At 43.4% G+C, this 16631-nt stretch overlaps 1 protein-coding gene across 3 annotated transcripts in view; it reads left to right on the top strand.

Annotated features, from left to right (window-relative positions):
• LOC110531237 (low-density lipoprotein receptor-related protein 1) overlaps positions 1–16631 on the top strand; it is a 214679-nt gene that overhangs the window by 72309 nt on the left and 125739 nt on the right. For all 3 annotated transcript variants that reach the window (XM_036988705.1, XM_036988706.1, XM_036988707.1), the window contains exons 3-5: positions 6184–6318; positions 15230–15349; positions 15479–15607. In XM_036988705.1, coding sequence (XP_036844600.1) covers positions 6184–6318; positions 15230–15349; positions 15479–15607 — 384 coding nt within the window. The remainder of the gene's footprint in view (positions 1–6183; positions 6319–15229; positions 15350–15478; positions 15608–16631) is intronic.

A 16631-nucleotide genomic window follows, 5' to 3' on the forward strand; every position in this document is an offset into this window, starting at 1 on the left:
AATTTTTTTTATTGTGAAAACATTTGAAAACGTCTCCGGGGCTGTGAAAATGAATCCCTCACACTCACAGGCTGTTGTTCAGGTGTGATCATAAAAAAATCATACTTTTTTAAATGTCACTGATGAGTTTGTGTCTGGATATTTAGGATGTGTTCTGGTGATATGCTGATATTTGTAAGCGCAGTCAAGTCACAAATACACTATACAATTCAACATAGGGTATGTCCTAAAATAATAATTATTCATCTTTCTATTCATAGTATTTATAAATAGATAAAAGACAGGATTAGAAGAAAGCATCGTTATTGAATTAATACTTCTTCAAATACAGTTGAAGTCGGAAGTTTACAGGTTGGAGTCATTAAAACTCGTTTTTCAACCACTCCACAAATTTCTTGTTTTAACAAACTATAGTTTTGGCAAGTCGGTTAGGACATCTACTTTGTGCATGACACAGGTAATTTTTCCAATAATTGTTTACAGACAGATTATTTCACAATCACAATTCCAGTGGGTCAGAAGTTTACATACACTAAGTTGACTGTGCCTTTAAACAGCTTGGAAAATTCCAGAAAATTATGTCATGGCTTTAGAAGCTTCTGATAGGCTAATTGACATAATTTGAGTCAATTGGATGTGTACCTGTGGATGTATTTCAAGGCATACCTTCAAACTCAGTGCCTCTTTGCTTGACATCATGGGAAAATCAAAAGAAATCAGCCAAGACCTCAGAAAAACATTGTAGGCCTCCACAAGTCTGGTTCATCCTTGGGAGCAATTTCCAAACGCCTGAAGGTACCATGTTCATCTGTACAAACAATAGTACGCAAGTATAAACACCATGGGACCACGCAGCCGTCATACCGCTCAGGAAGGAGACGCGATCTGTCTCCTAGAGATGAACGTACTTTGGTGCGAAAAGTGCAAATCAATCCCAGAACAACAGCACAGGACCTTGTGAAAATGCTGGAGGAAACAGGTACAGAGTATCTATATCCACAGTAAAACGAGTCCTTTATCGACATAACTTGAAAGGCCGCTCAGCAAGGAAGAAGCCACTGCTCCAAAACTGCCATGGGGACAAAGATCGTACTTTTTGGAGAAATGTCCTTTGGTCTGATGAAACAAAAATACAACTGTTTGGCCATAATGACCATCGTTATGTTTGGAGGAAAAAGGGAGAGGCTTGCAAGCTGACGAACACCATCCCAACTGTGAAGCATGGGGGTGGCAGCATCATGTTGTGGGAGTGCTTTGCTGCCTGAGGGACTGGTGCACTTCACAAAATAGATGGCATCATGAAAAAGAAAAAGTAAGTGGATATATTGAAGCAACATCTCAAGACATCAGTTAAAGCTTGGTCGCAAATTGGTCTTCCAAATGGACATTGATCCCAAGTATACTTCCAAAGTTGTGGCAAAATGGCTTAAGGACAACAAAGTCAAGGTATTGGAGTGGCCATCACAAAGCCCTGACCTCAATCCCATAGAAAATTTGTGGGCAGAACTGAAAAAGCGTGTGCGAGCAAGGAGGCCTAGAAATCTGTCTGTTACACCAGCTCTGTCAGGAGGAATGGGCCAAAATTCACCCAACTTATTGTGGGAAGCTTGTGGAAGGCTACCCGAAATGTTTGACCCAAGTTAAACAATTTAAAGGCAATGCTACCAAATACTAATTGAGTGTATGTAAACTTCTGACCCACTGGGAATGTGATGAAGGAAATTAAAGCTGAAATACATCTCTCTACTATTATTCTGACATTTCACATTATTAAAATAAAGGGGTGATCCTAACTTACCTAATACAGCGAATTTTTACTAGGATTAAATGTCAGGAATTGTGAAAAACTTGGCTAAGGTGTATGTAAACTTCCGACTTCAACTGTATAAGGAACTGAAACACAAAAGTACTCAAAACTCCGGAATTAGGTAGGAATCAACATGGTAGTGATAAAAACACAGCAAACAGAGGACAGAAGGCACAGTGTCACTGATCCTCCCGGTACTGCTGCTCATTCTGTTCACCAGCTCCAGGTCTACATCACCGGTCTTCTAGGCGTCACTGAACTGGATCATTACCTCCAACCCCGGACTGTCTTGTCTCCTTACGCACACCTGGTTCCCATTCCCCCTGATTAGTATGTGTATATATGTGCCCTCTGTTTCTCCTTGTCCTTGGCGGTTGTTGTTCCATGTCTGTTGGTCTTGTGAGTACCTGTGCTCTGTTGTTTCGGCTTTGATACTACGCATTAATTATGTTTTTGTTAATACGGGTCTCATCCTGTGTAATTGTTATTACCGTTCTCCCGTGTATTTATTAGAGGTTTACACCTTGCTCTTTGTTTGGGTTTACAGCCCTGTGTTATATTTGACCTGTTTGTTTTGGGCTTCGTCCCCGTCATGTTCATGACATGCGCTATCTTGGTTGAAGTAATAAAAACACATTTCGTATTCCTGCACCTGTTTCCTATCATTTATACAACATGACACACAGTATGTGGGTATTTGCGGGTGTATTGTGATGGTAGGAGCGGTGTGTGTTTTTGTGTTTGAAAAAGACTGGAGTTAAGTGAGTCAAAAAAGAAAGTGGTTGCAAATGCCAGAGCCCTTGTGTGTGTGTGTGTGTGTGTCTGCAAGCAGGAGTTTTACATTTTGTGAAGATATGGGATATACATGTTAAAATAGATTATAAATATAGTTTATTTATTGATTGTCTTATCATGATGGTGCGCATGATGGAGCGGTCCCCAACCCTATTCACTAGACACCCACCTGAGAGATCCACACACTAAGGAGAAATCCTTATTTGTTTTATAGGCCTACTGAAAGTATCTTATATGCAGCCAAGACAGAAAGATACATGCTGTCAGAGACCCACTAAAGCAGCACTGTCTCCTCAAGATTCTGAGCCTGCCTGGCAGGGTTGGTCCAACTAAGCCAAATCCCCCACATGGGTGAGCATAACATACAAGGAATTTTTCAAAGCTGCTAATGTGAACCTTGATGACCTTGTACCTAGCCAGAGCGGATTTCAGTGAGGTGCCCCCACCCAGGCAGTGGCAGTGCTGGCAACACTAGCTGCAGTAACCCATGGGGAGGGGATCACACTCAGACATTCAGAAAGGGGGCCTATTCTTAAGGGGGTGTATCTGAGCGCCATCAGCAAGGACTTGACATTGGTTAGTCAAATCTCCCCATTCTTGCTAAATTTTGCATGCCTTCTCAAACAAGTACAACTGTATATATATTCACACATCAAGTCTTCTCTTGAGTTGGGCCTGGGGATGGAACAACTGTTGAAAATCTGAGCGTGTGTGTGTGTGTGTGTGTGTGTATCCCACATCTGTTGCTGTGGGGTGATGATGTTAGGGACAATACAGGATGAATCACAATATTTGTTTGCCAAAAATGTAATTTTTGTAATGCCAATCCTGGTTAGAGGTAACAATCCTGGTTATAGGTAACAATACTGGTTAGAGGTAACAATCCTGGTTAGAGGTAACAATCCTGGTTAGAGGTAACAATCCTGGTTAGAGGTAACAATCCTGGTTAGAGGTAACAATCCTTCATATGAACTGCCAACAATATTACGGATATTATTTGTTTATTGTGGAAATGAAGATATGCAAGATTTGTATATACAGTGGGGAGAACAAGTATTTGATACACTACCGATTTTGCAGGTTGTCCTACTTACAAAGCATGTAGAGGTCTGTAATTTTTTATCATACGTACACTTCAACTGTGAGAGACGGAATCTAAAACAAAAATCCAGAAACCTTTTTTTGAAATTACAGAGATCATATGTTTCCTGTAGTTCTTGACCAGGTTTGCACACACTGCAGCAGGGATTTTGGCCCCCTCCTCCATACAGACCTACTCCAGATCCTTCAGGTTTCGGGCCTGTCGCTGGGCAATACGGACTTTCAGCTCCCTCCAAAGATTTTCTATTGGGTTCAGGTCTGGAGACTGGCTAGGCCACTCCAGGACCTTGAGATGCTTCTTACGGAGCCACTCCTTAGTTGCCCTGGCTGTGTGTTTCGGATCGTTGTCATGCTGGAAGACCCAGCCACGACCCATCTTCAATGCTCTTACTGAGGGAAGGAGGTTGTTGGCCAAGATCCCGCGATACATGGCCCCATCCATCCTCCCCTCAATACGGTGCAGTCGTCCTGTCCCCTTTGCAGAAAAGCATCCCCAAAGAACGATGTTTCCACCTCCATGCTTCACAGTTGGGATGGTGTTCTTGGGGTTGTACTCATCCTTCTTCTTCCTCCAAACATGGCGAGTGGAGTTTAGACCAAAAAGCTCTATTTTTGTCTCATCAGACCACATGACCTTCTCCCATTCCTCCTCTGGATCATCCAGATGGTAATTTGCAAACTTCAGACGGGCCTGGACATGCGCTGGCTTGAGCAGGGGGACCTTGCGTGCGCTGCAGGATTTTAATCCATGACAGCGTAGTGTGTTACTAATGGTTTTCTTTGAGACTGTGGTCTCAGCTCTCTTCAGGTCATTGACCAGGTCCTGCCGTGAAGTTCTGGGCTGATCCCTCACCTTCCTCATGATCATTGATGCCCCACGAGGTGAGATCTTGCATGGAGCCCCAATCGAGGGTGATTGACCGTAATCTTGAACTTCTTCCATTTTCTAATAATTGCACCAACATTTGTTGCCTTCTCATCAAGCTGTTTGCCTATTGTCCTGTAGTCCATCCCAGCCTTGTGCAGGTCTACCATTTTATCCCTGATGTGCTTACACAGCTATCTGGTCTTGGTCATTGTGGAGAGGTTGGAGTCTTTGATTGAATGTGTGGACAGGTGTTTTTTATACAGGTAACGAGTTCAAACAGGTGCAGTTAATACAGGTAAGGAGTGGAGAACAGGAGGGATTCTTAAAGAAAAACTAACAGGTCTGTGAGAGCCGGAATTCTTACTGGTTGGTAGGTGATCAAATACTTATGTCATGCAATAAAATGCAAATGAATTACTTAAAAATCATACAATGTCATTTTCTGGATTTTTTTTTTAGATTCCGTCTCTCACAGTTGAAGTGTACCTATGATAAAAATTACAGACCTCTACATGCTTTGTAAGTAGGAAAACCTACTTATACCTAAAACGGTATAATCTTTGTAAATGATATCGTAAATAGGACTGGTGGAGATATGTCATACATGCAGCTAACACAGATGGAAATGTCTGCTCTACCCAAAATTACAACCAACTAATTGCAGCATTACCACAAAAAAATGGAAGTGGAAGGAGGAGAAAGTAATGACCTTGTCTGTTGGCTCTGCATTAAAAAGACCATAATTGGCTAAATAAAATTTGCATAAATAAAAAATATACCGGTGTCATTTAAGGACCAAAAATGTACAGCCGTGCCATATAGATTGCAAGATAGTTGGGAAGAGATTTTTGACGTACCGATTCCATGGCACATGATTTATGAACTGATACACTAAACAACGCTGGATTCAAAATGAGTTTTTCGATTTAAATTACTATACAAAATTCTTGCAAGCAGTAGAATGATATATATATATATATATGGGGGATACAACTATCCCAGCTCTGCAGATTTTGTTGCGAAGAGACAGAATCATTAGATCATTTGTTTTGGTACTGTCTACATGTAGCTGGTTTTTGGTCGCAGGTTCAGGAATGGCTGAAGAATTGCAACATTTACCTGGAGCTAAGTCTGTAAATAGCACTGCTGTGTGATTTAAAAAGTCCTAATCAATCAATAACATAATAACACTCTTAGCAAAAATTTTTATTTTTAATTTACAATATGTACAATGTAAGAGAATAGAAAGTATCAGAACTTTTGTGAAACAAAAAATGTATGGCAAATAGAAATCAACTGGATGGTGTTCAAAGATAGATGGGCGGGGTTAAGTGGAGCTGAAAGATGGGACTATAGACAAACAAAATATAACTGTTGTGTTGTTGTCCATCTGTTTACTCCAATTCTGGGAGGGATGGTAGATTTAGGGGAAAATAATAAAGGGAAATATATTTACAAAAAATATATAAGGGGGATTGGAAATGATGCAGACAATTACAATGATGGAAACCACAATCTATCTGCAATATTAAAGCAACCATTTTTTTACAATGGTTACTAGTTTCTGTGGTATAATTTGATCTCTGACTGTAATGTGTGTATTGTGTTGCAGGTCCACACAGAGTGTCCCTGTGTCCGGGCAATGAGTTTGAGTGTCTGGGGACAGACATGTGTATCCACATGAGCAGACTGTGTGATGGGAGCCCTGACTGCACTGATGGCTGGGATGAGGGGCCACACTGCAGAGGTAACACACACACACACACACACACACACACACACACACACACACACACACACACACACACACACACACACACACACACACACACACAGTAAATCAGCAAGTCCCCTTTGTAGCTATAGAATCTGTACAGGCACACCTCGGGCAACTGTTTTCTTGGGTCCTTCCTATTTCTTAGTTCCTACAGAACACTGGGCCAGCTAATCCTGCTACAGCCAGCCAGTGACTCGGCTCCTCTTTTGTCTGGTTCCACAATGAGACACCATGGACTCAATAGCTGTTGAAATGACACCCTATTCTCTATATAGTGCAGTGTTTTTGGCCAGGAAATCGGACATAGTTATATCAGACACAGCCAATATGTCCCCTCTGTGTGGCTCTGTTCTTTTGTCTTGTTCCACTATGGGAAGCTATAGACTCAATATGTCTTCCTCTCTGTGACTCAAATTAATATTAGGGATTGGATTTGATGATGAGATTCTCCTCCTATCCGGCCGGCATGGCTGTCTGGGTAAATGCTCTGCTCTGCCTGCCAGAGACGTGGAAGGGGCCTCTGAGCCTCACATTCTCTAGGGCCTGATTGATAAATGAATTACTTTTTCTTGGAGAGGAGAGAGAAGAGGAGCCATTGTGATAATGGAGGCCATCTCATTAGAGCAGTTGATGGAGGAAGACAATGTTTATTGGACAGAGAAGAGATTACAGTTTGGGTGGAACTGTGGAGACAAAGGGAGAGAGCATGCTTAGAACAGAACCATGCTAACTGGACGTTTCTCTCATGGCAAAAGGCAATGTTGTGTTCATACAGGATTCATACAGCGGATATTGAGTGTGTGTGCTGTACTGATATTAGTCCAGCTCATATTTGATGTTTTGGTGTATGTTAAATTGGGACATGTTTGTTGGTTTGGGTGCATTCCCCTACAAAAAATATTGATGCCAAATAACCTTTTGAGTTCTCCTTTATGAAACAAAAGTTCTACAACAGAACAGGGCCTGGAAAAAGACCAGTACACATTAGAACTGCCAAGTGCACGAACAGTCCTCTGTCATATACATACTTAGAAAGATATGGTCTATCTTTCTTTTTCAAATATTATTTTTAAGTTCACTTGTTTTATGTGTGTATCATTTTGTTTATGAGGGTCATATTAAGTAATGGTGTGAAAGGATAAGAGTGAAAGTGACCGTTGTTGTCTGAAGTGTTAGATTCCCTATAGGCATGACACCTGTCCCCGGTGAGCACACTGGTACAGCTTTCCCTGTGGCTGGAGTAAACAAACAAACACAGACACAGCAGTGGCAGTGTGTTTGCCGGAACTTTCTACTGTCACAGTGTTTGTGTGTGAGCCCCCTGTTTTACGGAAAGCTCACCATTTCACAAGCATTCCAATGTTTGCTTGAACTAACTGGTGGTTTGTGCAGGCCAAGCGTTCTCTGGCCTGGTGCTTATGTCTCAAAGCACACTTTGTCATCCGCTTTGTCCAAGTAATTATCCACAAGTTGCTGACGAGGGGAGTGAGGCAGGCAAGGTAGGAGGCAGGCAGGCAGGGTTGTATTTTATCGCAGTACAATACAGTACAATACATGTTAACATGGTGGAGCTAGGTGTGGGAGGTGAGGAGTGGAATGGTTATATTATAGCGTGTGATAGCCAGGTTTTGTCCTGCTTATGTGTTACTGGGCATCTGAGGCTGGTGCCACTGGGCTGGTCATATCTCTGCAGATGTAGACCTTTACAAATGGAAGATTTGGGCACTGATAACTGCCTAAATTGGAAAGCAGTGGCTGTACAGTAGCATGCTATACATGACGTCAGACCTCTGGCTCTGAGCTTCACAGCTCTGTATGGGTTTTGAGCACCACACAGGACCAGTAGTTGCCCCATCCCTCCCGTTAATTGGGCAAATTTTGCAAATTTTTTTGTCAACTGACTGAGGGAAATGCTGTATGTGTATATACCCCACATTTTCCAGGAGTATTCTTATTGTGTTACTGAATGTAGAGTATCCGGGGGTGGGGGGGGTGTTCAGATTTCGTTATCAACAAATGTGGCAAAGTACAGTAAATGTAAAATGCACATAAAATCAACAGTGTAGTGTTTGGATTCAGTCTACTGTCAGGTGAACTGTTGTGTCCTCAACTTTGGTCTGATGATTTCCCCATAATCTCCAAACTGTTCCCTTTCAAATGCTTATGCATATGCTTTTCATATTTCTTCTGAAATAAGCATTTCAATTTGGCCCTATCAATATAGGCCATCTTCCTACGAGGGTAAAGCTGATGTAGACTGTGTGTGCCGGGTGTGGTGTATCCTTCCCACGATCTATGCTGCTAATATTTATTGTGCTTATTACCGTCCTAATATTCCTAATGATTTGTACACTCAGTGTAGTATTGTCATTTGCCACTGAAAAATAGCTGTTTGACGAATATTTGAGTCCCTGTTTTTGTTGAGGAAATGAACACTGGACCAGACAGAGACAGAAATAGGAGAGGTGAGGGTTAGGAATGTCTCAACCCAGGACCTGGCCTTGATAAAAGGAGAGGTAGACATGGCAGCTTCCTCACTGGTAAGTAACAAATGCCCAGTGACTGACTGGATCCTAGTTAGTCTGATAGTGTCGTCTCTAATGTTCACTTGGCCAGCCAGTCAGCCAGTCATCCAGTCAGTCAGTCCTAGTCAGCCAGTCAGTATTCAGTATATACTGTAGATTGATGTAACTAGGAATAATCTGTTGTTGGGAAAGACTCTTAGAAGTCATGAAGGTTGTGAAGTAGTATGGAGGGGATACTGAGTTTTTAAACCTTGTCCTGTCGCTGTTTGTCCTTATCATCCATTTCACCCCTATTACCCCACCTAGTTCACCCCACCTAGTTCACCCCACCTAGTTCACCCTACCTAATTCACCCCACCTAGTTCACCCTACCTAGTTCACCCCACCTAGTTCACCCCACCTAATTCACCCCACCTAGTTCACCCTACCTAGTTCACCCCACCTAGTTCACCCCACCTAGTTCACCCCACCTAGTTCGCCCCACCTAATTCACCCCACCTAGTTCACCCTACCTAGTTCACCCCACCTAGTTCACCCCACCTAATTCACCCCACCTAGTTCACTCCACCTAATTCACCCCACCTAGTTCACCCCACCTAGTTCACCCCACCTAGTTCACCCCACCTAATTCACCCCACCTAGTTCACCCCACCTAGTTCACCCCACCTAGTTCACCCCCCCTAGTTCACCCCACCTAGTTCACCCCACCTAGTTCACCCCACCTAGTTCACCCCACCTAGTTCACCCAACCTAAATATTGATCAGAGAGGCCCTGGACTGTCCTGTCTGTCTGTCCTGTCTGTCTGTCTGTGAAGGAAAACAACAAACGTTTATACTTTTCCTCCTCTCTGCCTCCTTATCTGCTCTTGGATGGACTCCAAGAACACTCAGCATCACTCACCGCATTTGTGTGTGTGTGTTTGTGTGTGTGTGTGTATGTGACATGCTTGTTGAACACTCAAGGCAGCAGTATGACATGTGTTTACTCAGGTAATTAACCCTGGTTAAATGGCTGAATGAATACTACTGTTGAGAACAGTTGACTGGTGACTTTTTTTCCCCTGTTGGTGCTTTGACTTTGTAACACTCCATGGCCTGTGACAAAATATGTATATTGGCTGCAGTTTACTGCAAATCGAAGTAATATGAGTAATTATATTTCAATGGTATTCTGCTCTCATCTCTCTGTGGCACTGTGGGGCACAACAAACAAAGATTCCATTCTGCAGTAATTATAATTCTATGGACGCAACCACAGAATAGAATGGCATCTGAAGTCAAAATGTGTCCTTATGCATATTCCCTTTCTGACTCATTCCCTTGAGTGTGTTGTGCTTTGAAACCCACAGTCAGAAAACTAGGTTTAGATTAGAGACGGGCTGAAATTGAAATTGGTGTTCTTCGGGCAATATCCACTTATTGCTGTGCTGATTGTGATTGTTGAAGCTAGAGGCTCAGGGCTAGAGAAAGGTGAGGTGTTGGCCTGATGTAGGCTTGGAGGGGCAGCACCCTGGCTAGCGTTGGCACTGTGTGTCTCTATGTGTGTCTCAGTGAATGGGTTTTATACAGGGCACACACACAGCGGGTTTCTTCCTCTCAGCGAGACCCCACAAAAGGGCCATTGTGGCCCGAGTGCCACAGGCTTTACATAATGAGGACCCTTCAGTGGTCCAACCTCCTCTGCGCTCTCCTCTAGCCACCCTCAACGGTCAGCATGTAATGGTCTCCTTTCAGCATGGCTGGACAGGGCTGTGGATTGTGGTGTGGACATCCCTTCACTCTGACTGATAATATTCCACTCCCTGTGTGATACTGTAGTGCCCTCCCATTATGATGTATTATTGAATGAGGTTGCACAGTCTGCTTTGGTGCAGTATGTTTAGTTATCTAGGAAATGGGACTTCACTGGACATGCCAGTAGGATTCCATGCTCTGCAACCTTTGTGATGATGCTCAGACGGAGAGTTCATCTCACTTCCTTGTGTTGTGTCTGTGTGGTTATGTGTTTCTTGGCAGCTCTTTGTTGGTGTGCTGCAGTCCTCTCTCAGACAGAAAGAAAGACAGACAACAGGCTGTATGGCCACTTCTCTCATATCTGCCTTTTGATCTAGTAGGTAGGAAACTGTTGGCAGGCAGCATGCTGAAGACTGCAGCGTGAGGAGACTGCAGTGTGAGGAGACTGCAGCGTGAGGAGACTGCAGCGTGGGGAGACTGCAACACGTGTTGTTGCCCTGTTATATATTAGCCTCTACTGTATGAGCGATTAGTCTGATATTACAGTGGGTAGAAGCCTCTAACTTTCTCTAGTCTAAATGATCCTTGCCTCAACTGTGCTAAAGTCTGTTACCACACTGTGTCCTGGTCTAGATATGGTGGGAGTCTGTGTTTATAAACAGTCATTCCAAAAGTGCAGGCTAAGGGCCCTAATCACTTTCATATGCAGAGCGAGGAGCTAGTAGGATGTCCCTCACTCCCGGCCAAAGGACATTGTGTCATTGGAGACCATCGATGGGAAGATAGCTCATGAATTAAGATAAGCATTTTCACAGCTGATCTGCAGACAGGCTATTAGTGTGTTGACTGGAGGAAGGAAGCTATTGCTTATGTTACAGGCTTTGGTTTTTTTTCCTTGATTTTGTTTTCTATTTGGAGGTTGGTTCTCTTTGGTTCAGTGCTATCCCGTATCCTTGGGACGTCCATACCCTAAACCCTAACCTTTACCCTTACCGTAACCATTTTACATTTCACCTTCAATGGGGTATGGATGTCCCAAGGATCCCAGATAGCACGGACTGTTCTGTATGGATTGGTATCATCCTCGTTGTTCAGGATGTGTTGCACGTGTTGCCCTCCGACAAACCATCAAACAGGAAAAGCGTCAATACAGGACTAAGATCGAATCATACTACACCGGCTCCGACGCTCGTCGGATGTGGCAGGGCTTGCAAACTATTACATACTACAAAGGGAAGCACATTCATGAGCTGCCCAGTGACACAAGCCTACCAGACGAGCTAAATAACCTCTATGCTTGCTTCGAGGCAAGTAACACTGAAACATGCATGAGAGCATCAGCTGTTCCGGATGACTGTGTGATCACGCTCTCCGCAGCCGATGTTAGTAAGACAGGCCAACATTCACAAGGCCACAGGGCCAGACGGATTACCAGGACATGTACTCTGAGCATGTGCTGACCAACTGGCAAGTGTCTTCACTGACATTTTCAACCTCTCCCTGTATGAGTCTGTAATACCAACATGTGTCAAGCAGACCACCATAATCCCTGTGCCCAAGAACACTAAGGTAATCTGCTCGTAGCACTCACGTATGTAGCCATGAAATGCTTTGAAAGGTTGGTCATGGCTCACATCAACACCATTATCCCAGAAACCCTAGACCCACTCCAATTTGCATACCACACCAACAGATCCACAGATGATGCAATCTCTATTGTACTCTACACTGCCCTTTCACACCTGCACAAATGGAACAGCTAGTGAGAATGCTATTAATTGACTACAGCTCAGCGTTCAACACCATAGTGCCCTCAAAGCTCATCACTAAGCTATGGACTCTGGGACTAAATACCTCCCTCTGCAACTGGATCCTGGACTTCCTGACGGGCCGACCCCAGGTGGTAAGTGTAGGTAACAACACATCCGCCACGCTGATCCTCAACACGGTGGCCCCTCAGGGGTGCGTGCTCAGTCCCCTCCTTTACTCCCTGTTCACTCATGACTGCACAACCAGGAACGACTCCAACACCATCATTAAGTTTGCCGATGACACAACAGTGGTAGGCCTCATCACCAACAACAACGATGAGACAGCCTATAGGGAGCAGATCAGAGACCTGACCATGTGGTGCAAGGACAACAACCTCTCCCTCAACGTGTTCAAGACAAAGGAGATTATTCTCATCAACGGGGCTTTAGTAGAGCAGGTTGAGAGCTTCAAGTTCCTTGTGTTCCACATCACCAACAAACTAACATGGTCCAAGCACACCGAGATAGTCATGATGAAGGCACGACAAAACCTATTCCCCCTCAGGAGACTGAAAAGATTTGGTATGGGTCCTCAGATCCTCAAAAGGTTGCATGACTCCCTGGCATGGTAACTACAGAGGGTAGTGCGTACGGCCCAGTACATCACCGGGGCCAAGCTTCCTGCCATCCAGGACCTTAATACCAGATGGTGTCAGAGAAAGACCCTAAAAATTGTCAAAGACTCTAGCCACCCTAGTCATAGACTGTTCTCTCTGCTATTGCACAGCAAGCGGTACCAGAGCGCCAAGTCTAGGTCCAAGAGGCTTCTAAACAGCTTCTACCCCCAAGCCATAAGACTCCTGAACAGCTAATCACATGGCTACCCAGACTATTTGCATTGCCCTCCCCCTCCCCCTCTTCTACACTGCTGCTACTCTCTGTTTATTATCAATGCATAGTCACTTTATCCCTACCTACATGTACATATTACCACAATTACCTTGACTAACCTGTACCCCGCAACATTGACTCTGTACCGGTACCCCCTGTATTTAGCCTCGTTATTGTTATGTTATTGTTATGTTATTACTGCTACTCTTTAATTATTTGTTATTCTTAACTCTTACTTTTAATTATTTTTTTCGGGGGGAGGGATTCTTAAAACTGCATTGTTGGTTAAGGGCTTGTAAGTAAGCATTTCACTGTAAGGTCTACCTACACCTGTTGTATTCAGTGCATGTGACAAATAACATTTGATTTGATTTGATATAAACCCTTGATTGCTGATGCTATGTATTGGCCATTGAGAGGCTTAGAAGCCACCGGTCGGCCATACTGGTACTCCCCAGTAGGAGCAGTCTTCCATAGGAATGAATGGAATTGTACTGTATCTCAACTAAATGTTTCAAGGACATTTATTTAAGTATTGTTTTGTTGTAGTGGAGACAGTAACATTAGTAATCTCTAAAATGTTTTTTTGTTAAATTATATATAGATTTTTTATGTTGTTTTTATTAGAGGTCGACCAAATATGATTTTTCTACGCCGATACTGATTATTGGAGGACCAAAAAAAGCCAATACCGATAATCTGACAATTTTTTAACATGTATTTGTAATAATGACAATGACAACAATTCTGAATGAACACTTATTTTAACTTAATATAATACATCAATAAAATCAATTTAGCCTCAAATAAATAATGAAACATGTTCTATTTGGTTTAAATAATGCAAAAACTAAGTGTTGGAGAAGAAAGTAAAAGTGCAATATGTGCCATGTAAGAAAGCTAACGTTTAAGTTCCTTGCTCAGAACATGAGAACATATGAAAGCTGGTGATTTCTTTTCAATATTCCCAGGTAATATTCCCAGGTGAGAAGTTTTAGGTTGTAGTTATTATAGGAATTATAGGACTATTTCTCTCTATACCATTAGTATTTCATATACCTTGACTATTGGATGTTCTTATTGGCACTTTAGTATTGCCAGTGTAACAGTATAGCTTCCGTCCCTCTCCTCGATCCTACCTGAGCTCGAACCAGGAACACATCGACAACAGCTACCCTCAAAGCAGCATTACCCATGCAGAGCAATGGGAACAACTAAGTGTCAGAGCGAGTGACATTTGAAACGCTATTAGCGCGCACCCCGCTAACTAGCTAGCCATTTCACATCGGTTACACCAGCCTCATCTCTGGAGTTGATAGGCTTGAAGTCATAAACAGCGCACTGCTTGACACACAACGAAGAACTGCTGGCAAAACGCACGAAAGTGCTGTTTGAATGAATGTTTACGCGCCTGCTTCTGCCTACCACGGCACAGTCAGATACTTAGATACTTGTATGCTTGTACACGATAGATAATATCTAGTAATATCATCAACCATGTGTAGTTAACTAGTGATTATGATTGATTGTTTTTTATAAGATAAGTTTAACGCTAGCTAGCAACTTACCTTGGCTTACTGCATTCGCGTAACAGGCAGTCTCCTTGTTGAGTGCAACGAGAGAGAGGCAGGTCATTATTGCGTTGGACAGGTGAACTGTAAGGTTGCAAGATAGAATCCCCCGAGCTGACAAGGTGAAAATCTGTCATTCTGCCCCTGAACGAGGCAGTTAACCCACAGTTCCTAGGCTGTCATTGAAAATAAGAATGTGTTCTTAACCGACTTGCCTAGTTAAATAAAGGTATAAAAAAATAAAAAAATAAAAATTGGCAAATCGGCGCCCAAAAATACAGATTTCCGATTGTTATGAAAATCGGCCATTCTGATTAATCGGTCGACCTCTAGTGTGAACCATGGCGTTTGCTGCCAACCAGGTTTCATTCCATGTGTTTCATGTGATTGTGATCTCACTCTGTGGTAGAGCTTGGACCAGACTGTGCCACCCATGGCTGCGAGAGCAACTGCTCAGTAACACACCAAGGGCCCAAGTGTTACTGCAAAATTGGCTATGAAGTCAGCCAGGATGGAAAGACATGCAAAGGTATGACTCCTGAGTCCTGGACATGCACATGAAGTTACAGTAAACATATGACAACAGTCCCATGTCTGACTGACTGACTGACTGACTGACGGACTGACTATACTGACATTGCCCTGCCTGAATCCTCAGATTTCAACGAGTGCAGTGTGTATGGGACATGCAGTCAGACGTGCTCCAACAACGAGGGCTCCTACACCTGCAGCTGTGTGGAGGGCTACCTACTGCAGCCAGACAACCGCTCCTGCAAGGCCAAGAACGGTGAGACACACACACACACACACACACACACACACACACAGAGAGAAACAAACAAACAAACAAACATCAACATACTGTACAGACGTGTAGTCTACACTTGTCATAGACTAAAGCTAGACCAAGTAATAACTGTGTTTCAGTTGATTTGTTTTGTTTTGGTCCTGTCATGCTGTGTTATTATTGGAGGAATGAAATTTGTACGGCGTGACACATGCTGTTACAATTGAATTTACAAGGAAGAGATGTCAGAGCTATGTGACCTTTCTTCCCCTCTCCTTTCATCCCTCTCCTTTTATCCCTCTCCTCTCACCATCATCCTTCTCATTTTATCCCTCTCCTCTCCTCTCACCATCATCCCTCTCCTTTCATTCCTCTCCTCTCACCATCATCCATCTCCTTTTATCCCTCTCCTCTCACCATCATCCATCTCCTTTTATCCCTCTCCTCTCACCATCATCCCTCTCCTTTAATCTCTCTCCTCTCACCATCATCCCTCTCCTTTAATACCTCTCCTCTCACCATCATCCCCCTCTTTTTATCCCTTTCCTCTCCTCTCACCATCATCCCTCTCCTTTTATCCCTCTCCTCTCACCATCATCCTTCTCATTTTATCCCTCTCCTCTCACCATCATCCCTCTCCTTTTATCCCTCTCCTCTCACCATCATCCCTCTCCTTTAATCTCTCTCCTCTCACCATCATCCCTCTCCTTTAATACCTCTCCTCTCACCATCATCCCTCTCCTTTAATCCCTTTCCTCTCCTCTCACCTTTATCCCTCTCCTTTTATCCCTCTCCTCTCACCATCATCCTTCTCATTTTATCCCTCTCCTCTCACCATCATCCCGCTCCTTTAATCCCTTTCCTCTCCTCTCACCATCATCCCTCTCCTTTTATCCCTTTCCTCTCACCATCATCCATCTCTTCTCACCATCCTCCCTCTCCTTTCATCCCTCTCCTCTCACCATCATCCCTCTCCTTTTATCCCTCTCCTCTCACCATCATCCCTCTCCTTTTATCCCTCTCC

The sequence above is a fragment of the Oncorhynchus mykiss genome, chromosome 9 (assembly GCF_013265735.2).
Source record: "Oncorhynchus mykiss isolate Arlee chromosome 9, USDA_OmykA_1.1, whole genome shotgun sequence".
NCBI classification, from domain to species: domain Eukaryota; kingdom Metazoa; phylum Chordata; class Actinopteri; order Salmoniformes; family Salmonidae; genus Oncorhynchus; species Oncorhynchus mykiss.